Raw genomic sequence first — 13,977 nt, 5'->3', positions numbered from 1 at the left:
GACCTCGAGGCGTTTCCAGCTGTGGCTCAGGCTGGGAATGACACGCAAGGCCTGGCTGGGAGGTCATTGCTGGGCCTTACACCCCCTTCCCCTCCCCTGCCTGGGAAACAACAGCGTGAGGGTGAGGAGGGATCCACAGCCTGGGAGGCACCACAGCCCCCGGCAGCCTCCAAAGCTCCCAGTGTGCCCCAGTGCAACGGGATATTGCTGCTGGGGGAGCCCTTTGATGCACCCCCAAAGGGGGTGACCCCTGGGACCCCTCCCCTCCGTCCAGCTGCAGCGAAGTGACCACACTTCAAAGGCGGCTCCACGGCGCTGACATTCCCGGCTCCCCGTGGCGAGGGAGGTCGGGGACCCCCAGCCCTGCTCCCCACGGTGGTGCCCGGGGGGGTCGGTCACACTCGGCCACCCCAGGCGAGGACGGGGGTGGGGGGGAAGCAGCGGGGGTCACTGCGGGATGAGAGTTCAGGCCATGTGGCAGCTGGGATGGATCCTGACATTCCACTGCAGCATTCCTGGCTCCCGGGGCTGGGCTGGCCACGCTGAGAGCTTGGAGAGGAAAACGAGGGGAGCAGGGCTCGCACAGCAGCCTCACGCCCTGGGTAGGGAGGTGGGAGCATCCCGGGCATCCGAGCGGGGCTATCCGGGCACACCGGGACCGGCTGCTTCCCCACAATCCCCACATTCCATGACCTGAACCGCGCGGCTCAGCCCCCACACATTCCACGCCAGATTCCCTGCAGCTCCCGGGCTGGTAGGAAAATCCTGCCAGCCTTGGGAGGCGGGGAGGGACCACTGTGGTCCCGGGGGCTTCGGCATCCTCACCTCACCTTCCAGCGACAGATGTGTGGGATAAAGCCCTCGGAGCCGCCTGCCGTCCCGCAGGAGCTGAGGCTGCTTGCCTGGAGGGGCTGAGCAGCAGGATCCAGGTGGTTTTCCATAAAATGGCTGCACCACGAAATCCCCCGGCCTCGGACACAACCTGATTTTAAGGCTGATGTACTTCCCCCTCATCCCCCCAGCTCCAGCCTCTGGATATCACATGGAACAGAAAATCAGTGGCTGCATCTGCAGGCAGCAAGCACAGCTTTCCCGGCTCCCAGTTCAGGCAGCAGATCCTGCTGGGAGAAGGGAAAATGAGTCTGGCTCTTTGCTTCCAGCAGCCCCAGGGCCAGGACAGGCGTCCCCTCCCCAGGGAAGGCAGAGGGCTCCGGGCTGGAGAGGGAAGGAGCTGGGAAAAGCAGTGCCTCCCGGAAAATAAGACACAGGAGAGACAAAAGGGGAGCTGTTCACAGCTGAAGCGAATCAACCTTGGAAAAAAGCATCTTCCACCCCCGAACACCGGGCTGCCCCCGCCTGGGCCTCGAGACCCGGCATTAAATCCCACAAACTCTTCCTGCACTGCAGGGATGGGGATTCTCCTGCCCCCCAAACCTCCTTCCCAGCAGCAGGGTTGTGAGTTTTCCCTGGAGCAGGGAAAAGGGCGAGTTCATAAAGCCAAAGGTGTGGGAGCTTCAGGATCCGGCTCCTTCGGGCAGGAGAGGGGCTGGGGCTCAGTGGGACGGAGAGATCCCGACCCCGCTCTTGGCTGAGGGCTGGGAGGAGGGGAGATGCAGCACTTGGAGATATCCACAGAAATCAGTTTATTTCCCTGCCGTCGGGATTATGAAACCACAGAAGCAGAGTTTAAATATTTACAAAGAAATCCAGCGCCCCGCAGAGATGAAGGGAACAAAGGATGAGGGATGGGGGCTCGCCCTCGCCATTCCAAACTCCGCTCTGGTAAAAAGCATCAGGACCAAACGAGAGGGAATTTTACAGTGGGGTTTTGGAAGTCCAGGGGCTCCCTGACACCCCCAAGTCTCAGCTTTGGCAATTCTTGTAGAGCTCGTGGATAAAACATGAACGGGATGGGCCGAGGGGCTCGAGGTTATTGCTGAGGGTGGATCCAGCCCCGGGGCCGGTCACTCCAAGGAATCACACTGGAATCAACATGCGGGGACAGCACCCCCCTCTCCCACCCGGCTGGCTCGCCCTGGGCACGCTGGGCAGTGGCTCCTGGGCAGAGAACAGAGCTCAGAACACTCCGTCCTTTCATCCAGGTTCTCTTTGATCAGGATTTTGGCTTCCCCTGCAGCCCCAGACCCAGCAGCCTCCATCCCACCTCTACACGGGAAGGGAATGACTGTACAGAGCAGCCACTGGAACGTTTCAGCTCCAGGTTGATGGGGAAGGCCAGGATGGGGTGACAGAGGGACAATAATGAGCAGAAGGCTTGAGGGGCGATTTAAGTGACTGAGGAAAAGGGGAAAACACAGAAATGAGCCCATGAGGAGGGTCCCATCCGCCCATAAGGCTGGAGGAGTCAGGGAAGTGGGAGAGGCACATGGGGAGGGGTCTGAAAACCAGCGACAAAGGCAGCAGGAGACATGGCAGGGACTCCAGAAAAGCTTTCCTGCTGGCCACAAGCACTCCTGGAAATGGATTCCTTGGAATCTGTCAGGTACTGGAGTAATGAGCTGGTTTTTCAGGTGTGAGTGGCAAAGCTCCTCTCCCTGCTCTGCAGTCAGCAGGGACCTACTCAGCTGCGCATAACCCTTCAGCCAGGCTTGGTTTTAAAACACCCCCTGGCTCAGAAATCAGCACCTGCAGGGCAGACCCAGCTGTAGAAAGGGTTCCAGGGCACATCCAAGCTCCCTTCCTGCCTGGCACTCAGAAACAGCCCCCCTTGCACAGCCCATCCTGCCCAAGCTGTGCCCCTCACACCAACCCCTGCACAGCTCCTGTGCCCAGCTGTGCTCTCCAAAGCTCCCTAAACCATTCCTCAGTCACCACCCAGGACCAGCCAGGAGAAAGCCACTGCCCCACTTTGCTGCTGCAAAGCTCAGCCAGACAGGCAACTTCCAGTACCTTCTCTTTTCAGCTCCAAGCTCAGGTGCTGCTCCCACAGAGGTTTTCCAGCCCCAGCCGCTGCCTGAGACACGGAGCACAGGGATCAAAGGGACACAAGTGGCTTGTGAGGACTGCAGTGCCAGATTCAGCAATTCAGAGCCCAGGGAGAAGCAGGGAAGTGATATTTTCTCTGGCACAAGCTGAAAGGGATAGAGAGCTGCCTCCCAAGGCTGCAGCAGGCTCCTGGATGGGTGCACCCTGCCACGAGCTGTTCCCAAGCCAGCCCTTCGACTTTCCTGCCTTTCCAGGCTCACCAGCAGGACCAGGGCAGTCGGCCCTGCCACAGAGCGTCCCTCAGGAGTGTCCCACCTCAACAGCCTCCTGCCACTGCCAGGGGGCCATCGCTGAGTGCTGGGGCACCCCATCCCCCCAGGAAGAACCCCACACTTCCACTTTGGAACATGTGCTACTGGAGAGATGTGGCACAGGGGAAACAGCAACTCCTACCTGGAGACCCAGGGAATTTGAGGAAGCATCTGGTGAAGAGGAGGAAAGCAGGTGATCAGAGAGACCCTCCCGAGGTGTGTCTGCTTGTGCCACTGCAGAAGGCAGTTTGCCTTGAGGCTTTTCTTGGCACTGAAAGCAAAGGCGCCCACCCCTCTCCTTTCCTGACCCCATTCCCACCTCCCCTGCTGCAGAAAGGGAGAGAGCAGAAGCTTCCAGACCCCTGACATTGGGAGACACCATCAACAGAACAGAAACAGGAGGAAAAGAAGCCAGCTCCAGGAGACACAGATGAGCTGTTACGATGGAGTGGGGCTGCCACCTCCCCTGGAAAAGGGCTCCCAGAGTCCCATGCCTCTGTCCCGCTGGATCAGTCACAGTTTCTTCCTTTGTGTGCTCAGGGATTGGGGGTTCAGGGCTGCCATCACCGCAGGTGCAGGGTGAGAACCACGGTCACAATCACCCCCAGGAAGAGGACAAAGGGCAGCCAGGTCTTCACAAATCCCCCTATGCTGCAGGAGGGAAAGGGGGAAAGGTTTAAATGTGAGAAATCAGCAGAGACAGAAGGATGGGAGAATAACTGGATGAATCAGAGGGAGACAGATGCTTTTCTGACTGTTACCTACTGCTGGCACTGCCACACATCCCATCCTGGACATTCAGCCTTAAAAACTGAGACTTGATCAGGACCACAATAAATATATCACAAACAACAGGCCTGGAGTCTCCTTCCAGCTTAAATTAAGCCAAACACAAGCCAATTTCATACTTGCACAGACAGGAATGGTGACAAGAGACCACAAAAAATGAAACCCCATTACCACAGGGCGCATTATTCTGACTGCTGGTGGATTTAACCAAGATAGCACGAGCTATCCTTGCCCAAAAGCAGGCAAAGAAGCTCTTCCTGAACAGGGAAGACTCCCTAGAAGTGGAGTTTTATGCAGGGCAGACCTCACAGAATCTCCTCTTCAGGCACAAGGAGTTGAAATGGAGATTCAAAACCCTTTCCTTAAGGAGAGCTCGGGGTTTCCCTCGCCACTCCAGTTGGAAGCTCCACAGCAGCTGGAAATCAGACCAGCTTTTATGTAAACAAGATTCAAGAGAGGGGAGGGAAACCAGTAATCCTTGGAGAGAAGCCATCCTGTGACCTTATGTTCTGACCTAACCCAGCCAGAAGACAACACAGAGTGAGATTTGCTTTAGCCAGCATTTCCCAAATTCCAGGCACTCCAAATTAGCAGCCAGAAACAGTATTTTGGGAGCAGCATCTAGTGCAACCCAGCGAGCACTCCTGGTTCTCTCGCTGAGCACAGGCAGCTGACAGCACCACCCACCAGCAACACACCCACGGCTTGGGGGGACACTTCTCCCTTCTCCATGGGATAGGCAGATGCTTCAGAGGGCTCAGGAGAAGGAAAGGGCCCATTTTGCTGCTGAATCCAGGCTGTCCCTCAGCTCACCTGACGTATTTCCCATAGAGGAGTGTGAAGAAGCACAGTTTCACCATGTTCCAGGAGGTGCTGTTATCGTATCTCATCAAGTTTAAGGCCAGAGCCACGTGGGAATGGCAGTTGTCACAGCAAAGGTTGTGCTGGAACACAAAAAGGGATTAGAAATCCTGTCCCTGAGGTCCCCCAGTCCTGGTGGAGAGCCACAGGTCCCACTCCTGTGGCAAGGAGCCAAATCCTGGGGAGGGATCCCTTCAAATCCCTGCAGAGATACGGAATCATGGAATGGTTTGGGTTGGATGGACTTCAAAGCCCCTTGCTCCAACCTGGCCTTGAACATTCCCAGGGATGGGGTATCCAGAATGTCTCTGGGAACTCCCTGGAGCCTCTGGGGGAACACTCCCTCCCTCCCTCCCTCCCTCCCAGCCAGGACAGGAGCTGTACCATGCGGTGCTTGTACTCCTCGGACGCGTCGTGCACGGCCGTGTCCCAGGCGTTGGGACCAGTGGCATAAACTTTGCTGGGATCCAGTTTCCAGTACCTACAAGGATGAGAACAGCTCCCTTTGCATTGTTCTACTGCTGCACCTTCCCCACTGCCTGCTCCTCCCAGCAGGAAGATTGCGGAATCACAGCTCAGCTAGAAGGGACCCTACAAGGGTCATCAAGTCCAGCTCCTGGCCCTGCACAGGCTTAAAGGACTTGGATAAATCCAGTGCCTCTGAACTGCACAGAGCCCAGCTCTTGGAGACAAGAGAGGCAGCAAAAAGGCTGCTCAGCATCCTCAGCACCCCAGAGAGAGAAATCCCAGAGCTCAGGGGCACAGCCCTGAACTGCTCCCACATCCTGAAGGAACCTCCCGGCCACTCCAAGCACAAACCTGACCTGAGAGACACAAACCCTGGCCCTTCTCCTGCCCACAGCACTGACAGGACGTGATTGACACCAGCTCATCAGCACAGCCAGGCAGTGTTTACTCAAGAGCACTTGCTAACATCATCTTAGGATGGTTTAGCCTTTTCTTTTCCTTTTCTCTGACAAAGGATCCACACAGCTCTGGTTATTAACACCACCACGTTGCTGTCATGCTACTAAAAAGATTTAATTTAATGTGGTTTCCTGGAAAGCAGAGACACAGCGGCCACCAAGGTGAATTAGGGCAGCTGAACACCAGGAGAAGCAATGTCACAGCACGTCTGTCCCCAGGAACCGCAGGGCAGTTTAATACAAACAAGCAGCACTTACTTCACAGGTTTCCCAAATGCCATGTTGTCTTCCTACAAAAAAAAAAGGAAAACTGCCTCAGCAGGATGAAACCCAGTGCAGTATTCAGGGCATGGATCGTGCTGGAGGTCTCACAGCTGGCTGGCTGAGTGATCCCACTGCCCCAGACACCAATCCCGGCTGTGCCTGGGTTTGGATTCCCGTTGTTTCCATACTCCTGATCTGGGCACAGGCACATTTATACTCCACACACAGTGACGTCATCCACTTACAAGTGCCTTGTTCCCCTCCTTTTTTTTTAAGTGTTAATATTTTGTTAACTCTCAGTTGTAAATGCCTCAGTCTATTAGGAGCATTAATTATCCCAAATTAAAACTCTTTACTTTCAGAATCCCCTAGACCCTCAGCAGCTTAAGAGGCCTGGCACACACCTGATGCTGAGCAGCTGAGGAAGCTGAAGGCACTTCTGCTACTCAGAATTAAGAGAATTTAAGTCCTAAACTCCTAATTTAGAGCCTGGAATACAAGATTTTTTCCCCTTCTCCTCACCAAACCAGCCATTATTTATCACACCCCCAAATAAGCTCCAGCCCAAGGAGCAACAGCAACAATCCCAGCTCCTTAAAAACACCTAAAGCTGTTATTTGAGCCAGAGAAGGCAGGCTGGCTCAGGAGTCACCAAGGCAGGGGAGAAGCAGAGGAAGCAGGAATTCTGCTCATGCTCCTGGGTCCAGGATCTACTCACGGAGACAAAGTAGGGCCCCGCGAAGTCCCGGATGACGCCGGTGGAGGTGCAGATCCCCATGTGGCCGATGATCGGGAACAGCCACCTGCCAAGGAACAGGGGACATCAGGAGGGGGGCTTGTCCCTGCTCCCACCGAGGGCCCACGGCACAGGTAACCTGGGACACACGGCTGGGAGGGGGAAGTGTGGGAGCCAAAGCCAGGCAAAGGCTGGAAGAGACACAGAAAAATGGGGAAAACACCAAGGGAACACCCCCAGCTCCGCTGGCAGGAGGGCTGGAAGAGAACACCACACCCCAAAGCGTCCTGCACACACCCTGGGCAGGGAAGGGCGAGCCCTCTCTCCCAGACAAACCCCTTTGTGCAGCCAAGCACAGAGATTAGATCCTGGAGGAACTGCCTTGGGATAAAACTGGACTTTCCACTCCAGCAACCAAAAACCAGGTCACCCTGCCCACCTTCCCACCACGCTGCAGCTTTCCAAAGCAACCTAGATTTAAGCTCTCCAGACACAAAACTGAGTTCCTGGCTCTAGGAAGAGCATTCCCTGCCCTAAATGATCCCATTGTTTCACAGACCTTCTCCCTGATGGGTATTTACAGCCCCAGGGAGGAGCAGACCTACATCCAACCCCCTTCCATCATCAGACCTACATCCCAAACCCCCTGCATTATCAAACCTACGTGCCAGCCTCCTTCCATCATTATCACGTAGAATGGAATACTCCAGGTCATGCTCCAGCCCTCTCCCACATTCTCCAGCCCTCTCCCATCCTCAGGTTTGTTGATCTCCCTCTGATTTCTCTCTCCTCTCTCCCTGAGTGGCTCTGGCAGCTCCCTTCAGCACTCCCAGCTGGGGTTAGGAATGTTAAAAAGCTCTGGAAAATCCTCCAGGAAAAGGACGAGGTGAACATTTTAAACAATCAAGAAAGAAAAAAAGATAAAAGAGATAAAAGAGGCGTCAAGAGGAGAAGTGCAGCCTCTCCTGGGCGAGGAGAGCTCCGGGCCGTTCCCGATCCCGGCACACCCCACACCACATCTTCTACGTGACTTCGAGCCCGGGCTCAGTAAACATCACCTGATGGGAACCCGAGGGGAAGAGGAAGGTGGAAAAACAAGCCTCGCTGTGCCCAGACAACCCCCACAGCCACAGCTTTCCACGTTCCCACGACCGGAGGAAAAGTCCCAACTTCTCTCTGGAGCCTGCCCACACTTGGCTGCCGAGCCTGGGAAGGCAAATCCAGTCCCAACTCATGAAAAGAACGCACCGAGACTCCCCTCGGGGCACGGGGTGGTCTCAGATCCCAGCGCCCAAACCTTTGCTCCAAAAAAGCCTTCCCACGTTCCCCTGGATCCCTCCACTCCCGCTCCTGCAGGGACAAGCCCGTTCAGCGCAGAGCCTTCCCCGCACTCGCCTCGGCTGCAAGAACGAGCCCCTCCCTCCCTGGGACAGGGTCCCGCGGCAGCCGAGCACCCCGGGAAGGGCAGGAGGAGCCGGGAAGGGCAAGGAGGAGCCCAGGAAGGGGAGAGGGGCTGGAAATGGCGAGGGGGCCCCAAGAAGAGCGAGGTGGGGGGACTCAGGAGGGGCAACGGGAATCCGGGAAGGACGAGGTGGGGGTCTAAGCGAAACGAGAGGGGCCGGGAAGGGCGAGAAGGGATCCGGGGAGGGGCTCCGGGAGAACCCGGGAAACGCAAGGGGGGAAGCGGGGAGAGGGTCCCGACAGAGGCGGGGGAGGACCCGGGAGGGGCGAAAGGGGATCGAGAGGGGCGAGGGGGCCCCGAGAGAAGCGCGAGGGCTTCCGGGACAGGTGACGGGAGGCCCCGGGAGAGGCGAGGGGGTCCCGTCCCGGGTCCGGCCCCCGCCGCGCCGCCCGCCCCCGGTGCGCCGCCGGCGCCTCGCTCACGTCAGGACGGGGATCGGGGTCCACACCACGCAGTGCGGGAAGCGGCCGCGCTCCGCGTCCGGCGCGGCGCCACCGCCGCCATTGAACTGCTTCATCCCGGGCTCCGCCGCCGCCATGCCCGGGGCGCGCCCGCAGCGCGTCACTTCCGGCGGGCCGCGCGCGCTTCCGGCAGCGGGGAGCGCGGGGGGGAACCGGGAACGGGCCCCGGACCGGGAACGGGCCCGAACCGGGAACGGGCCCGGACCCGGGATCAGCAGCCCCTGTTACGGGCCTGGACCACCCCTACGGGACCAGCACCCCGGGCCAGGGCCCCGGACAGCCCCTCCTGGCCGGTCCCTTCGCCCCTCGCCCCCCGTGTGCGGAGCCGCCACGGCCCCGCCGCTGTCCCCAAGGCCGGGAGCTGGAGGAGCCCCCGTAGAGCCCCTCAGGGAAGCGCAGGAGCAGAAATAACCATCCCACGGAGCCCCCCGGGACAGGAGAGGAACTGCCAGAGCAGCAACAGCATTTAGAGACGGAGAACAGAGGGTTAGAAAAATAACAATCGCTTTATTAGGGAGTTAAATTCAAACTACATGAGGAAGCTGGAGAAATGTGTTTATTCCAGATTTCCACCCAGCACAACACACTCGAAACGCAGAGTGAGACCCACGGGAGCGGAGGGGGCACAGGGAGGTCAGGGCTGCCCCAGCCCAGCCCAGGATGGGGATGTTCTGCCCCAGGGGTGCAGGAGAACTGCTACTGTCCACCTTCCAGCCTCTGCATTCTCTCAGGTTTTCCTTGGGAGCTGCTCATTTCCTCCTCACACAGAGCCCGTAGCTGTTTCCCGTCGAGGCAGGGCACGGCCAAGGCTCTCCAGGACAGCCTGTGGTGTCACGCTGCTGGGCCAGGGGGGTTGGCAAGAAACAGTCTTGGCCCCTTCCTGCACGTGTGGCAACACAGAGCCAAGGTGGCCTTGGATTTGGGGATTAACAAACCCCCTTCCCAACACTCATCACAAACTTACGGCTCCCGCTTTTTACCGACGTTCCTCTTCTTCACCGAAGGCTTCTCCCTGCTTTGTATCCTGCTTTCCCTTCCCTGCCTTTCCCTTCCCTGCCTTTCCCCACTCATTAGGCTGAGTCCAGCTGTGGACATTCTCTGTTCCAGGACAGAGCAGCACTGACACACTGAGCTTTAGACTCCTGAGGCTTCCAGGAGAGAGCCCAGGAGATGGGTGACCTCTGCCCACCTCAGAGGGGCCACTGTGGCAGCAGAAAATGTCCCTGAAGTCTCATGTCAAGGTGGCCTCTCCCCCCTCGAGCCACAGCAACTCCCCCCAAGCACTCGGCTGTCAACACAAGTAGCTCAGTAACACACAACGTGTTTTTTCACCTCTACCAAACCCTCAAGACTTTATCCAACATCTCACCTGATTTCCCAGCCTAGACCATGGTTTAGGAAAGCCTTTTCAAGAGGGAAATATTTCCAAGGCGGTGCCAGACTCTGTTCAGTGGTGCCCAGAGACAGGATGAGGAGCAGTGGCTGTAAACTCAAACACAAGAACATGAGGAAGAACTTCTTTTCATGAGAGTGGCAGAGCTCTGGAACAGCTGCCCAGGGAGTGTGTGGAATTTCCCTCTCTGGAAACATCCCAAACCCACCTGGAGGTGTTCCTGTGTCCCCTGCTCTGGGTGACCCTGGTGGGGAGGGGGCTGCACTGGGTGACCTCCAGAGATACCTTCCAACCCTGAAATTCCATGATCCTGTGAAAGCTGCTCCAGGGGTGTTGGGATGGACCTAGAGCCCCCTGCCTGGAGCTCACGTGGAGCTGCAGCGTGGGCAGGGTCCCTGCAGGACCTGTCACTGTGCCAGGAGTTGAAAAACAGCCTCCAGTCACACTCCTTGGGGCCTGATGGAAAAGGAATTCACAAAATAGTCTCCAAAAGAGAGGAAGCTGAGGAAATCAATCACTCTTGAGAGCAAAGCCACGGCTGGTGCTTTGGTTTCTGATTTCTTCTTTTAGGACAAAGAGTAATGGGTTCAAACTGAAAGAGGGGAAATTTAGATTGGATAAGAGGAAGAAATCCTTCCCTGTGAGGATGGTGGGGCTCTGGCAGAGGGTGCCCAGAGAATCTGTGGCTGCCCCATCCCTGGAAGTGTCCAAGGCCAGGCTGGATGAGGCTTGGAGCAACCTGGGGTAGTGGAAGGTGTCCCTGCCCATGGCAGGGGGTGGAATGAGATGCTCTTTAAGGTCCCTTCCAACCCTTAACATTCTGTGATTCCGTTTTGGCACTTGGGATGGAAGATGCACACAAAGGTTGTGTTTCAGTGAACACTTTTTGTTAGACGAAGAAAAAAGTCCTGGCATTGATTTGCTCCAGGCCAACATAAATATCAGAGATTGTGAAAAAGCCATGAATGAGGGCCAATGTTCACATCAGCTAATGTGGTCCTGGCACGTTTGTCGGATTAGGCAATGGATTTGCTCTTCCTGCTCATGGCTGGGAGGCTGCTAAGCAGGCTATCACCAGGGACCAGCTCCTTGGCAAAGCCTCACAGCAGGGACAACACTGACAGCCTCAGCAGGACGTGTCCCCGCAGTGCCACCTCCCGCCTGGGCAAGGGGCAGTTCAGACACTTCCCTCCCTCGTAAACCAAGTGCAGGAAGGCAAGCCCAGCTGCTGGAGCTCGGGAAGAACACAGCTTTCCCCAGGCTGGATTAAAAAAAAAAATAATTAAAACCAAAATCAATAGAGCACTGGTTTGCTGTGCAGCTCTTTGTGTCTGTCAGGGAAGCACAAGGGCTCTCCAGCCCCGGCAGAGCACGGCTGAGCTGGAGCTGACAGCAGGGTCTTCCTGGTGACAACTGGAAAGCTGCTGCTGTTGTGCTGCTATTGATCTAAGCAGAATACAAAACACCTGAAGTCAGCAGGGAAAAATAGCTGCAGTTGGAAAAGGAACTGTGGGGGGGAGGACAGGGAGGGGAGAGCAGGTAAGAAGTTCTCCATGCATAAAATTAAAGGCCAGGGTTTTATTGCAGCTCTCTTGCCTGACTACAGCACTGGATCGATGTGCAGAGCAGGAATGGTGCCACCATTGTTTGTGCAAGCTCTCGTTTGAGGAGAAACAAAAGGGTTTGCCAGGGACTCGCCACCGACGGCTCCTCTTCCTCCCCTCAGGCAGAACATCCTCGGGACAACGGGGTCATGTCCCTGCTCCCGGCAGGTGCCAGTGTCCTGTTCGGACCCTGGTGACCCAGAGCCTTCCTGAGGGGAGAGGATGGAGCACTGTGGGTTTGTCCCAGCACAGCCTGGAGCCCAGCCCGGCCGGGATTCGGGTACCTCCCGTTCCCAGGCTGGCTCAGGGCGCAGCCTGGAAGCAGCAGGCGCCCAGCCAGCTCCTGTTCAGCAGCGCTTCCTTGGGAACCTTCCCTGTTGTGACAGCTCGAACATTAGAGGGACTGCCAGAACCAAAGCACTCCAGGAGGAGATCCCCTCCCCCTCCTGACATTGACAGCCGAGGCGGCAGCAGGAGCTGACTGGAAATGTCACCGAGGCTCGGGCTGATGGAGGACACCAGCCCCGTGTCCTTCCCCGGCCCCGCGGGGGAGGCTGGGCTGGGTTTGTGCTGTTCCCCTGCTCTGGTCTGTGCAGCCTGAGAGCCTCTCCCGGCTCAGTGTGAGCCAAAAACCTCCCTCGGGGCTCTGCTGGTGCCACTCACAGCCCCATGGGATGTGCCAGGCTGAACCACCCTCCCCAAAAGTGGCCCTGAGCCACCTCGGCCCTCAGCTCCAGCCTTCGGGGCTTTTCTCTCTCCCTGTCACTGGGAAGCTGCATTTCCCCCTCTCTCCCTCCCCAGCTACCACCGCCGATCCACAGGGCAACTTCCATGGTTAAAGGAAAAGCCACCGGTTTCTCAGGGACAAGGGGCACCAGTGGAAGTGCTCCCAGAGCCAAGTGCTGGTCATGGTGATTTCTCAAGCTGTGAAATCCAGGACAAGACCCAGCTCCTCTCCAGGCCAGCCCTAAAGGGGGTCCCCGTCATTCTCTCCTGCAGCAGCAGCAAGGCCTGAAACAGCTACAAGGACTGAACTGCTCCTGGCACCCACAGCAGGCAGATTCCCGACACCCTGCTCCCATTTTGCTCAGACACAGGACCCATCTTGAGCCTGGTGCAGTTTTATTGCTGGCACTGCCAACAGTTCCATCAGAGAAAAGTGAATTTGTCAGTCAGGCTGCAACTGTTCCTCCCCCCACATCTCAGAGCATATCCCTCCTCTGCCTCCTCAACCCAATCCTCTCACCCAAATGACAAATAAAACTCGTTTTCTGGGTCCTTCTACCCATTTCCACCCACAATTCAAACACTCAGCTTCCAACCACTCACTCCAAGAGCTGACCCAATTAGCTGATTGCCAATTCCAGCTATGGATGCTCATTGCTTTGTTACAGCAGAGCTGCCTCTTAAAGCAATAATTTATATGAGACAGGATTTGAAATGAAGAGGCCTCAAAAGACCTTCGGCTGAAAGGTGTCCAACAGGAATTTTTAAGAGAAGAGTTCAAATGGATTCTGAAAATAACAGCCTGGTTTTCCAACTCTCCCTTAAGGCCTGCAGCTTGGAGAGCAAGGAAATATTTGGGAGGTTTTGCAGCAGGAACCCAGAGGAAAAAGTGAGTTGGTGAGATCCTTCAGCAAAGGAACATCTCAGGGTCCAAAGGCTGGTGTTGGACACGCCAGGCAAGGCAGGGAATGTGCTGCTGCTGACACAGGAACATCTCGGGAGGTCTCTCAGTGAGTGACTCAGGCAGGTGACCTTGGCTCTGCCCGGGGCCCCAGGGCTCCGCTGCTCCGGCCCGGGGCCTCTTCCAGAGCAGCCACAAGGCCGGATGGGCTCGGGCAGCTTTGTGCCTCCGCTCACCCAACTCTGGCTTCTGGGTTCAGCAGGGACCGCACAGGATTTTACAGCTTTGCTGTCTCTGACAAAGCCCCTCAGACCCTCGGACTGCTGGAGCAGCTCTGCAGGACGTGCTTCCCTCCCCTCCTCCCAGGCAGCTGCTCCCATCCCCACCCCAGTGCTGGCAGCTCCAAACCCTCGAGCCACTGACAGCTCCGAGTTCCCAAACCTGGACAGATTAACTCAGCACTGACTCCGTGGCCACCACAGCTCATGGGCCACGGTTCGGGCTCCCCAGCCCCCTTCCCACTCAAGTTTTTGGAGCCTCTGTTCTCTGAAGAACAGACAGCACCTGGCCCAACCAGGCCACCCTCCACCCACCCGA

At 57.0% G+C, this 13,977-nt stretch overlaps 1 protein-coding gene across 2 annotated transcripts; it reads right to left on the bottom strand.

Annotated features, from left to right (window-relative positions):
* Positions 1 to 1,619: 1,619 nt before the first annotated feature.
* Positions 1,620 to 8,860, bottom strand: TMEM222 (transmembrane protein 222). Of its 2 annotated transcripts, XM_069035968.1 has the most exons (8): positions 8,718 to 8,860; positions 8,131 to 8,183; positions 7,892 to 8,039; positions 6,816 to 6,900; positions 6,092 to 6,123; positions 5,292 to 5,388; positions 4,860 to 4,990; positions 1,620 to 3,908 (listed from the first exon to the last, which is right to left on the bottom strand). In XM_069035968.1, exons 1-8 carry the CDS (start codon positions 8,831 to 8,833, stop codon positions 3,821 to 3,823), a joined length of 750 nt encoding a protein of 249 aa, XP_068892069.1. In that variant the 5' UTR covers positions 8,834 to 8,860; the 3' UTR covers positions 1,620 to 3,820. The 2 variants fall into 2 exon arrangements, with proteins under 2 accessions (XP_068892069.1, XP_068892070.1); XM_069035969.1 differs by lacking the exons at positions 7,892 to 8,039; positions 8,131 to 8,183.
* Between the last annotated feature and the right edge of the window lie 5,117 nt (positions 8,861 to 13,977).

The sequence above is a fragment of the Aphelocoma coerulescens genome, chromosome 23 (assembly GCF_041296385.1).
Source record: "Aphelocoma coerulescens isolate FSJ_1873_10779 chromosome 23, UR_Acoe_1.0, whole genome shotgun sequence".
Lineage (NCBI taxonomy): Eukaryota > Metazoa > Chordata > Aves > Passeriformes > Corvidae > Aphelocoma > Aphelocoma coerulescens.
Note: the sequence above shows the minus strand (reverse complement) of the source record. Positions and strands in the feature narration are given on the sequence as shown.

Coding starts and splice junctions, on each gene's coding strand:
- TMEM222 (XM_069035968.1), bottom strand. CDS start 8,833: ATGGCGGCGGCGGAGCCCGGGATGAAGCAGTTCAATGGCGGCGGTGGC. Junction 5,389..6,091: donor GCATTTGGGAAACCTGTGAA/GTAAGTGCTGCT, acceptor TCATCCTTGTAG/GTACTGGAAACTGGATCCCA. Junction 3,909..4,859: donor CTCTATGGGAAATACGTCAG/GTGAGCTGAGGG, acceptor TCCCTCCTGCAG/CATAGGGGGATTTGTGAAGA.